The 12,088-nt window shown below is 44.2% G+C and overlaps 1 protein-coding gene across 6 annotated transcripts in view; it reads left to right on the top strand.

The window, feature by feature from the left end:
* Positions 1-12,088, top strand: part of KIF9 (kinesin family member 9) — a 29,055-nt gene that overhangs the window by 10,106 nt on the left and 6,861 nt on the right. For 4 of the 6 annotated variants that reach the window (XM_052808970.1, XM_052808981.1, XM_052808990.1 and 1 more), the window contains 8 exons: positions 641-718; positions 2,094-2,162; positions 2,609-2,713; positions 4,126-4,181; positions 5,612-5,702; positions 6,784-6,914; positions 8,265-8,447; positions 10,300-10,508. In XM_052808970.1, the coding sequence (XP_052664930.1) occupies positions 641-718; positions 2,094-2,162; positions 2,609-2,713; positions 4,126-4,181; positions 5,612-5,702; positions 6,784-6,914; positions 8,265-8,447; positions 10,300-10,508 (922 nt within the window). Of the gene's footprint in view, positions 1-640; positions 719-2,093; positions 2,163-2,608; positions 2,714-4,125; positions 4,182-5,611; positions 5,703-6,783; positions 6,915-8,264; positions 8,448-10,299; positions 10,509-12,088 lie in introns of those variants that run through there. The other 2 variants (XR_008238388.1, XR_008238389.1) reach the window with 2 other exon arrangements.

The raw sequence follows: 12,088 nt of genomic DNA, 5'->3' as shown, positions 1-12,088 counted from the left end.
ATGAAATTGTTGAAAGTCTCACTGTGTGAACTGGATCAACTTAACCACATCTGTAACACAGAGAACGGAATCACTCTCCTTTTTGCCAAGAAAGTTTTAGGTAGCAAAAAAATGTAAACACAGACACCTGTTAGGCAGTTGTCTTCAAGGCAGTGTTGTTTTTATCATCTCCTGGTGTTCTGATAGCATCTAGAAGCTTGTAATATTACTGAGAAGACAGCTGCTATACCTTGCATCAAGAAGAGGATTTTCAGGCTGCAGGGGCTTACTCTCAAGATACCACAGTTGCAGGAATTAAGGTTGAAGGCCATCGATGTGTGATTTGGAGTCTTTTAGGGTCTAAGTGTTATTTTGATTAGAAATGGGAGTGGGTATTTTTGAGGTCGCAACTCTGGTACAAAGAGCTGTCCACATGCAGAACAGAAAAGACAAAGACATCCTCTGAAGCTGGCTAATCACATAGAAGCCAGTGAGCACTAGAGGATACGCTCCTGGAATGAGATATTCTATACTGCTCCCTGCAGTTAAATAGCTGTTGTATTTCTGTGTTCTGGGATTCCATATGATTAAGTAGTAACAGATTCTGAAAATTATATCCTTGCCAATATCTCCTTCAGTTACTTAAGCTCATGTTTTTCAGTTGTCTTCTCTTCGTTTTGCTACCAGAATGAAATGGATCACAACAGAGCCAGTCCTTAATGAGACATATGACCGAGAGGTATGTAGAGAAGGGGAATGGAGGAAGGCATATTTTCTCAGGTTCATTAATATTTAGGGTAATGACCTTAAAAACCAGAGGGAAATTCGGTAGCTTAATGAATTACCACTCATCAGCCAAGCTGACACTTGCTAAATTTAGGTATATGATAAAATGGATTAGTATGAAACTTTTTTTCATTGGTATTTAATTACAGTTTCCTTGAATATGCTAGAGGGTAAAGTCATGCACATGGTCACATCTTCCCTGACACGTGGTAATTCTTTCAACTGCATGCATACGAGCCCTTAATTTTTCTGATAAGATTCACCTCTTAACAGAGATATTACGTCGTGGACTGCTCCCCTGGTATGTGGGGAAATCATCTCCAGTCCTACCTGCAGCTTTAGACAGCATTATCCCTGTTGCTGCTGGTAACATAACATTTTTGCCACAATTACAAAACTTGTTTAAACAAGGAAATAATTTAAAGAAAATGATCATAGAATTTTAGATGTCCCGAGTGCACTTTCACAGCTGAAACAGAGCTGGCAGCAGTAAATGCTCTATGAATTACTGATAGCCCAGAGAACAAGTTTAGAGTTATCTGATCTGTAACACATGTGGTGTGTGTGAGTGCCCTGCTGTATTTCATGGTCCGATCTCATTGGCAAGCAGAGAAACAGCTGGGGAGTTTCCTCCAACAGCTTCCAGAAGAAGCTGTACAACAGACTGTCTTTTCCTCTTCAGTCCCTTCAATTTTTGTTGAGATGTGTGGAGTAGAAAAGCGTAGCCGAAAGAGTAACGTTTAAGGAAGCTACTGTGCTTTGATGCTCAACATGTTGCTTGAAAAGCAGCTCAGTAGCCAATTCTCACTCAATCCCAAGGAGATTTGTGTACCCACACCTTTCTGGAAACACATTCTAAATAGTGAATGCTTGAAGATATTCCCACGTTATGGAGAAATTCAATCAAATACACCACAGGAGACTCCCTCCTCTATTAAAGTTAATGTCAGAACTCAATAAGGGTCAGAGTGGAAACCTGCATACTTTTTTGCTTTCAAGATAATATCTCATAGTCCGGAACCTGATGACCCCTACAGTATCAGATCAGGAAAGCATCAAATTAAAAAACAGGTGGCCCTTCTTTTATGGCTTAGGCTGACTCTGCAGGCAGTACACCCAGGACACAACAGAAGCTGTCCTGTTGGAAGTTAATCAAAGGCAAAGTGATTTCCAGACCCACTACTTCACTGATGCAAACCTGACAGCAAACCCTGGGGGAGCTGGTACACAGCTGTGATGTTCTCTGGCAGCCAGTTTAATGCTGCTTTTCAGCATTTTTTTCTCCAATAGCATTTAGTCATTTGCTCACCCTTTTGTTTTCTGGCTAGGGGACAGTGAAGGCTTTGGAGAAGGAGATTATTCTTCTGAAGCAGGAACTGGCCATGCATGACAGCTTGGTAAGGAATAGGCTGCAATGTCTTAGACGGGACCTAGTTAAGGCTTTGTCATGATCTTTGTTTTGCAGTAGGATCAGTTAACTCAGTGTCCAGTGTGATCGTATTCTTCCTTCTGCTTTCAGCACTGTCTTTTGGGGTTTAGGCAAAGTTCTGAAGATCCCATGCAGTGAGACTGTGTTGTAGCTTCAGTCCCCAACCACTGTAGATGTTTTTTTCAGAATCTTGAAGGCCTCCTCTTGTTTGATTGAAATGTGAAGAGGAATGCATTGCTTTCAGTCTGCTCCCAAGTCCCATGTCCTGTCAACTCAGATGATGAGAAGTCGCAGTCAGAAATTAAACATAAGGCTTCCTTGGGCACAGTAGAGCAATGTCAGGTGTTTGCCACACTAGTACTTGCTCAGCTTTTTGTAATTCACGCATACTCAGTTGTTCACCTTTTTTCTTAGGTAAATCGTTCTTTCGTGACTTATGACCCTCTGACTGACATCCAGATAGCAGGGATTAAGTCTCAAGTCCATAAATACCTAAAAGGAGCCATTGATGAAATTGATGTAAGTAGCTTTCTAGTGGAGAAGGACTTAAATACTGATTCCATCCCATTTTACTCCAAGACGGAAGCAATGAAAATGTCTTCTGAAGAGGCTGTCTTTAACCCCCAAAGCGCTACAGAATTGTAATTTAATTTTTTTGCATGTTAAGGACTGTCTCCTTGTTTTCATTCCATTTTTGCTTTTTTTGGAAGCTTGAGACCTCTCCTCAGTCCCGAAACCCTTTGAATTGGTTTATTTGGAACTTCTTTAAAGAATTAATGTCAAAATTTTGCCCTGCCAACATCAGACTAAATCTTTGCAAGGTGTGTTGCCAAAATATGTCCAGTCTCTTAGAGACAGGTTCATTAGGGCAGGGTGTCTCAACTTGAAACTACCTGTTGACTGCAAAATGATTGCAAAACAAAACAGCAAAAGTCCTGCGTACAGAAATATTCCTGTGTGGACAAACTGGAAAACAAACAAAATATAAGGAAATGGAAGTCATAAATGCACAGTCAGAGTTACTGTAAAGTTTTGTTTGGTTGTGAACGGAAGCCAGTGTGACAACAGTGCAGAAGTTGCTGGAAGACTGTTTTCCAAACAGTTAGATAACCCTTTAGTTTAAACAAAACACTTCAGACACTCCCTCTCATTTAATGTAATCATTATCTTCTCTCAAAGTCCCTGTTCTCTCCCTCTAGCAGGCAGGAGTGGAGCAGAATAAAGGCTTACGTGAAGATGTGTTTTACCTGGCCTGCAAAATGTGATGTGGGTGGGTGTGGAGCAGGGAAGGTAGAGAAGGACTAAGGAGTTTCACACAGGGAAGGATGGCACTGAAGAATCTTTTAGAGAGAGGGTTGAGAATAGAGATAGTGCATTTCATCGCTTGGTCCAGTCTTTTGGACTACGGGAGAGCTGAGTGCAGATTCCTGCTCAGCTGCAGACTGCCCATTACTTATCTGTCCGTGCCTCTGCTCATCATCTCCTAAACAGCGACAGTAGTATGGCTCGACTGCACTGATTTGTTATCATGGGTAAGAGGGCTAAAGATAGTGCTCTGGCAGTTCCAAGTACTCGGGCAGTCTTGGGCAGCAGTGAAAAGAAAAGTAGCATCATAATCCGCAAAGTCAGTAGTTTCCATCTATGTCATTTGCAAAATTATTGTAAATAATTCATTAATTTGATGGCTGTGCGCTCCGTGGAATTTACCACAGTCTTTCAGATTCCTTTTGCTTTAAAAATTGCCTCAGAGCGAGCAATGTATTCACCTCCAGCTTGACTCTCAAGTGCAGGATAAAGGTAACTCTCCTTGAGTGTGGATACCTAGCAAGTGGAAAGCAGAGCTCTCACAATCTGAAATATTTCAATTGGTACAGCTGACCACAGCATAGAAATGCTTATCTGTATCTTCACTGCATACATCTCTTCCTCAGATAGTGAACATCAGGCAAGTCCGGGAGGTATTTAAGCAGTTCAAACTGATTGTAAGGTAAGATATCGAAGGTCAATGCATTTCACAGTAAGGTTTAGAAATTTGACCAAGCTTTTGTCTGTGATATCACACTTACTGTGACATCGGTGAAGAATCATTATGAAGTACAGGGAATAACTTGTAACAGAAAACACAGTTTTGGACAAATTCTGCTGGCTTTTGCACAAGAATACTATTGCCTCTAACCTTCCAGTGCTCATAAGTCACGTGCAAAGGCCCTTGATGGTAAACTTCACTGGTTAAAGTCTGCTTGGCAAATATACCATCACTGAGCATAAACTGCAGGATCCCTAGTCACGGAGCGTACCTCCATAGTGCGAGGCAGTCTGCAAACAGATCAAAAGAAAAATGAAACTCTGTAGGACGAGATGATATGAACTGGTGTAACCACACCAGCATCTAAAAGTCATCAGATTTACTTTTTTTTTTTAGAGATCATGGCAAAGGAAGGTCATAAAGCAACTTGGAGGAACATGATAAGAGGGCTCTGTGGCTATTTCCAAGGAGGTGCTCTCTGATGTGTGGTGTGGGATGGGAGACAGCGTGAAAGTGGCTATTCGAAAATGTCAACAATGGATGATGAAAGTTGTTTTTTAGGCTGAAGGAGGGAAGGTAAATGACAGGCTGGAAAAAAATCCTAAAAATGAGGACAAGCAGCTTCCATGTCATGAAATAGAAAACAAAGAAGAAGAAGAGTATTAGGGCAACCCCCCCACTCCCTGCCCCACCAACCTTTGCAGCAATGGTTTGGCTAGGCAGTAGAGGTTGCTACTCACAAGAGTGACATTGGGGTATTGCTGTAGAAAATCTGCCTGCCCTTGAGAAACTTGTGTGAAGACAAGTGTCTGTGGTACATCATCAGACTGGGCAGTCAGGCATTGCTGGGACCCAAGACCAAAATGGGTTTCACGGTAAAATTTTGCCTGATTTATTTTTAACTTGGGACTCATTTTATTGTTCTGAAACAGTGGGCTTTAGTCTTTTTTAACTTGCAGGTTCTCTAACAATTTTCATTCTCATATAGTGTATTTAAGCCTACTGACAATGCTTTACTCCTTCCCTTTCAGTGAAAAAATCACTCAGTTTGATAATCACTAGGTTAAAGTAAGGTGATGGAACTGAACAGAGGTAATATTATTTGATCTGGACCATTAAAAGGTTATGTGAAGTATTAAAATAGCCATCAAAAAGCTTCCATGTCTAAGACGCCTAAGGGGACATCATAGAAAAAGAAAGGAAGAGGAGAATGGAAAAAGGTTACAATGGTTATGGGGAAGAAAAGGAGCAGCAAGGTGGGGTGTTTGGGAATAAGATCACGGGTAAAAGATGGGTTTCTTTGGAAATCTGGTATTGGCAGATATTACAGGTTTTGACATACAAAATAGTCCTCCTTGAACACAATGGTAAGGGGCTGTTTTCTACCCTAGTCAACAGGAGCATGAAGTGGAGGCCAGATTACGAAGCAAGTATGCTCTGATAGACAAAAATGACTTTGCTGCTGTTGCTGCTGTTCAGAAGGTAATGCCTGGTGCTTCAGCCTGGCCCAGAATCTATCTTAGAATTGGCTTCTCTGCTGCTGAACCTTGAATCGCCTCAAGTTCTCAACTTTTCCCCACTGAAATCTGAAGCTCCAAAATGTTAATGGGATGAGTGGGTCATAAAACGTGCACAGAGCAGAGGTGCACCAGCTAACAAAGTGGCATTCATATCAGCAGAGCATTAGACCCATTATCTGAACAGAATAATTTATTAAATGGGAATGAAGAAAATATAAACTAGAAGGTGACCTGTCTGTCAATCAGTTGCAGAAGGCAGGGTCAGATTGCCTGCCTCTGCTGAGATACCTCTTTTAAGCCTTATAATTTCTAGAGCAAAGTAAATGTATCATATGTAAACCATAAATCCAGATGTGGACTCTATCTTATAGTTTATAATCTATTTTTCATTACTTATTTCCATCTGTGAAATATTTTCTCTCTGAAGTGGTTATTTCCTTGCCTTGGTTTTACCCGGTAAAGTGGATAAAATAATCATTATCTGTTATGCAGAGTCATATACTTGTCCTGTGGCTTAACTGAAGATGCTTTGAATTTTTTTGGAAGAAAGGCAGAAGGGAAAATGCAAAGTATTTGTATAACAGAAGCACATAGTCTCTAACAGGCCTATTCAAGTCTTTAAGAAGTGGAAATCAAGATTGAAGTCTGATTTAGGTAGATTTTAGTGCTTAATGGCGCCTCTGTTTTATGGTTGAGGCAATATGACAAATAGTATAAGAAACGTAGTTATAATACGTATCTTCACTAAATGAAGACTTCTGAGGGTGCTTTTATTTCTGTGAGACTAGACCTAAGTTATTCTCCCCCTAAGTGGCTGAAACATTTGACATATGAATTTGAGGATTATTTTGGCCCTATTTTAGTTTTCACTTCATTCTTACAGAAGTGTTTCCCTGAAATACTTGGTAGTACCTACAGATTTCCAGATTAGAGTGTACAACAGGATGGAATAGCTGCTGGGCAAGGGCTGTACAGCTTTTGTGGTCTAGACAGCTACAGATCTAATGCTTCCTGGTCCATGTTTTATTTTTTCCTGTTTCCAGGCAGGTGTGGTTGATGTGGATGGCCATTTGGTGCGGGAAGAGGATGGACAGGCTTCTGGGACTAGAACTACTCCTTTTTCATCCAGACGTGGTGGGAAGAAGAAATCCAGGAAAAGCAATGAGCAGCCCAAGTGAGTTTAGTAGCCAGGCAGCTCTCCCTTTTCTCTGATAATGTGTCATCACAGTGACCGGTTCTGGTCAAGGTGTGATGAGCAGCCCACGGAGGAAGGCAGAGATGAAGCTGGCTTAACAGGTGTGTGGAAGTTCTGTGTTTCTTCAAGGATGACATTCCAGCATAGTGCTGGAAGGGTTTGTGGTGTCCTTATGGCCACCAGCCACACTATCAGGAGGGTGTTAGGGGAATGTGTGTGGCCGGCAGGCACAGCCTGTGGTAGGGTAGATCTCTATTATGGGGAAGATTTACTGTGAACAGTTTGTCTGTGTGTCTGTTACGGATGAACCAAGACCACAGAGCGCTGCGCAGGGTGTGAGCTGTGGACACAGAGGGTGGACAGGCTTTGAGCTGAAGAGCTTGCAGCCAGCACAGACAGGGTTAGCCTGTGACAAGAGAGGTGGAGAGTTGAACACACAGGCGGGGTAGGAATCCTGTGGTGGTGTCAGAAGACATGTTAAACCTTCAGTTTTTCTTTGAAGTGTTAGGTAGAAGGAGATCTGCTAAGTGGAAAGGGAGGAAGGGACAGTGGACAAAGGAGCAGATAAAGAGAAGAGATTTTGAGAGGGAAGGGGGAACTAGCAATCAGTACTGAGCAGAGCAAGATCCTCCAATTTATAGAAGTGAGGTCCCTGCATTGGCAGTTTCTAGAACTACTTCTGTGGCCGAGAGCGTCTGCTTGGTTCCTCCCTGACATTTTCCCCAAGTCCTTGTGTTAGAGAGGAGAGGAACCACCAAGGCTTTAGTATCCACATGACAGAGTGGACTCCTCTGTGCAGTCCTGTTTTCTGGGTAGATGGAAGGAGATTTGGCAAGCACTTTTCTATATCTCTTTGAAGTCACACTGTCCCCTGCAGACAAGGCTGGGTGTTGTTTGTGGAGGTTAGCTGAGGGAGAAGAACAGAGAGATGGGCTTCATTTAGATGTGGGGTTAGATCAAATCCTAGGGGATTCAGTTTGTAGGTTCTTCTGAAGGTAAAGAGGGTTATCCTGTCTGCAGGTGTGCCTCAATCCAGACAGGGTGGGACTGTTGTCCTTGTGATCCTTCTCAAGAGAGCTAGTCCAGCCTGGGCTGTGTTCTACAGTATTTGCTACACAAGGCAGCTCCTCTACTCTAGGAAGTAAGGATGCGTGAGAACAAGGCTGATCTTATTCCTTGTCAGTAGATATTTCACTGCAAATGTTGGTAGAAGCTACGTCAGACTGCTAGTTTTTGAATCAGCAAAGCTAGCACCTGCAGCATGTTTTGATTCCAGTTTCCTATTATGAAGAAATTAATTAATCTGGTTCATCTTTTTCCCCTTGTCAGGAAGGACAGAATCGGGAGCTCTCTTTCTGGGAGAGATCTGGATGGTTTTTTACCATCAAAAAGTCAGGTAATAATTTCCACCAAGGATCTGGATGTGAAAGAGGGAGTAAGGAGCCATGATACAGCAAATATTGATGCAGAGCTCTCAAAGCCAGCTCCCGTGAAGGATTCCCAGCGGCCCAGGTAAGCTTTCCCTGTAAGGGAGTATATCCCCTTTGCCAGAGGGTGGTTTACAGTCGAGTGATTGCATTGTGTTGCCGTAGTACAACTACCTGCTTCAAAGTAAAGAGGAGAGATTCAGAGATCTTCATTGCTTGGATGCAGAAATACATTGTAGGACAGCAGTGGTTGTATGGACACCCTGTGTACCAAAGTATGTTGGTGGCGGTCATCTCCTCCATCTGCTTTGAGCTCTGTCCTGATCAGTTGCTCTATTAAGTGTGAAGTCTCTGAAAATCAAAGCACTCTTCACCCTTTGGTTAGTAGTAAAAGTGCACAGAGACCTCATGTCCAGCCACAAAACCCCACACAGTCATGAAAATGGGTCAATAGCTGCACAAGATCATGGCAGGAGGTGCCATATCAAGACAGAATAGTGGAGAATGGCCAAAAATGCAGAAATGTGCCAGTTGTCTGCTTGTACCATGACAAAGAATTTAGCATGCAAGAGCAGCACTGAATTGCATTTCATTCTGGATGGAGTTGGTGGGATGAAAAATGCTAAGGGTGCCGAGATGAAGGACTCTTTCCAGGAGGATGTACTCAACAACATGAGGCTGTTCAACTCACAGGAGCTCAGCCAGGTCCCCACACAAACCAGTCTGGACACCACTTTTCCCATCGCTAGCCATCTTTTCTTGCTGAGTGCTCTCAAGCTACTAGCGATGCAGCTCTGAAGTATTGCGAGCACCTCCATTGCCTGTGCTGTAGATGACCAGTCCTTGCTTGTTCCTGCCACCCAGGGAGAGCATCGCAGTGAAGCTGTCCCAGGAGAATTTACTCCTGAAGCACCTTAACACGTTATCGTGTTCCTCCATGCCCTCTGCATGTGCTTTAGTATTCTTCTGAAAGTCCTGTGGCTGGCAGGGAAGGCTGCTGCTGCAGCTGCATAAGGCACAACGCAGAGTTCTTAAAGTAGCTCGGTCGCTGGCTGTCAAAACTGTAGCTGTGGCAGTCTGCCCAGTGGCTGTTGTTTACAGCGCTTTGCCAGCAGTTTGGCACAGAAAGCAGTCTCACGTAGCCTTTGAGGAGTTTGAAAAATGCCCTTAAGAGGTCAATCAGAGGAAGGCAGTAGTTAGAGTTTTGCTTTAACCAGTCTGGTCTGAGGAATGTGGAGACTTCTAGCTACCTTCTGCTACCAGATCTAGCCTGCTCACCACGAACAACCTTACGCAGCACAGAGCAGCATCCATGGGAGTGTGACATTCTCCTGAGGGACTCTCCTTTTGCCCAGTGTGATTTGTGTTGAAGCAAGAGCTGGTGTTCCTGGGGGCACGTTTGCATCAAAGCCATTTCATAGGAAAGTCAGGATTGATGTATACCACTTTGAATTCAGTCTTTCTAAACAGGCAAGACTTAAAAGCCATAGGTGGCAGCATTGTAGAGCTGGCCAACGCACGCAGCTGTGGGGTTTGGTTGGCAGAGTTGACTGGTCTGTGCTGAGAATCCAGCGAGGAAAGAGCAAAGGCGTTTCTGTTGAACAATAGGGATGAACAGTATTCATTATTCTTCTGAAAATTCAGACCATTAAAGGCCCACTTTCCAGGGAAGACTCAATGCTGAGGCATCCCTGAGGAATGTAGTTTCTATGTAAATAACTCTTTCTTCTGGGAGTAGTACTGGGGGTAAGCGGGTATGAAGGTTGGCACAGAGATGGTACCAGGGTGCAGCTAGCACAGCGAGATCCTCAAAGGGCCCATTGAAATACCATCCACAAACCTCAGCTATGGCAACTCCCATGAACTGTGTCGTGCTGCAGGGCAGAACAAACTGACCTCCCCATGTCTGTGTGTGTTTTCTTTGAATTCTGTTGCAGCTCTCCTCCATCCAAGCCCGTGGCATTTGAGCAGTTTAAGGAGGAGTGCGGAAGTGAGATCAGCCGGATCTTTAAAGAGAACAAAAGCATCCTCCTTGCCAGGAAGAAGAGAAGCAGTACAGTAGCACAGAGGATCAACTTCATCAAGCGTGAGATGGAGGGCATCAAAAAGGCTTTGGAGGCTCAGAAGCAGGAGCGGTGGCAGCAGGGTAAGTCACTGTGTGGAGGCTGGCCAGCCAGAATCTGGCAGAAGAGGGAAGCTGCTGGTTTCAAAGCAGTTCTGGTGGTGAGACCACTAGACCACCACTGCTGCTTGCCGGGGCAGCAGGACAGGCTGGGCTTTATGGCCTAGCTCTGCAGCTGGCCTTGTGGTTTGCCACCTGATTCCTCCACCTGAGTCCTCCACACTTCAGCCTCATCGAGTCGTGCTACTCAGGCTTTACACTAGTGAGGTGATCTGCAGTCAGGTTGATTCCTCACCCCACGCTTTGATGGATTAGGCAGTGTACTGCTGACAAATGCAGGTCAGTACAGTGTAGAAATCATGGGTAGCAGGCTTGCCCTTACTGTGGTGGAGACGTACTGCATCTCCTACAGCTTGATTTCATCTAGATTAGGGTCTGGTTTATGAAAGTCAAAATCCCAAACTGCAAGGTACTAGAGGAAAAAATGGGGTAAGTGCCTTCCTACTTTGCTGCAGCAGATATTTGCTAGGTGGAATACGCCTGGATGAGACTAGGAAGTGTGTCAGGTTTCGTGGTCCCTGCAGCAGGGCTCCCAAGAGTCAGTGCTGTTACGTTCTGCAGAGGAGTGGAGAAGAAATGCCTCTGGGCGAGGAGAGAAGTCTGAAACAAACGGCTTTAACAGCAGAGTGGTCTAGAGTGCTCTGCGTGTGATGGTGAGGAAGTAGCAGTGGTGTTCCTTGCATGCAAGGAGGACAGCAAAACAACTCAGTTCTGTGAAACTACAGCCTTAACTACTGCCAGGCAATTAGCGGGAAATAAGAGGGAATGAGAGAGAAAGAGAATGGTCCCCAGCAATCAGGCCCTGACTAGTGAATGAGGGCCAGAGAGTCAGACCCAGAGTGAATGCTGCTCTACTGGTTTCCGTTTCTCTTCCTATAGAGAGACTTTTATGACCATGCTTTGCAAGGGCCCTTTTCCCATAGGGTCTGATCCTGCAAGATGCAAAGCTCTTTTGGCTAAACAATGAACAAATCAGCTTGAATCCATATCGAAGTAAGGGTCTGTCTTTTAATGGACTCATTGCTTCTTTTGGGCCTTTGCTTTTTATGATGACATCTACCAACTGGTGGTTTATTGTGGATGCTGGAAACCACAGGAATAAACTGATCTGAAGGAAACCAAGAGCAAGAGATGTTTGTCATAGGGAAGTAGCACTGGCTTAACTGTGCCCAAATGGGTGACCAGCCCTTTGTCTCAAAAACCCTTACCCTGGCTGCCCAGGGAGTTTTTCAGTAGGAGCCATAAAAGCCCTAGGTGATACCCTCCAGCAGGCTGTCATGTGGGTGTCTTTCTGCGGAGCCTTGTCCCTCCCCGTCATCTGCACGTGTCCCAGTTCGGGGAGGACTGGTGTCTGAGCGGGTTCAGGAGTTCATCAGTGATTTCTGCCACACGCCACTCCAACACTGTATTTGTAGAAAGCATGTCTAAGGAAATGTCAATTGTGTGGTTAACCTCAGTATAACTGGGTAACTACCGTGTGGTTCAAAGTATAATGACTGTTCTTTGTCCCTCTCCACCCTCATGAGAAACCTTCGTTTCCTTTT

This window comes from Harpia harpyja, chromosome 1 (genome assembly GCF_026419915.1).
Source record: "Harpia harpyja isolate bHarHar1 chromosome 1, bHarHar1 primary haplotype, whole genome shotgun sequence".
NCBI classification, from domain to species: Eukaryota; Metazoa; Chordata; class Aves; order Accipitriformes; family Accipitridae; genus Harpia; species Harpia harpyja.
Note: the sequence above shows the minus strand (reverse complement) of the source record. Positions and strands in the feature narration are given on the sequence as shown.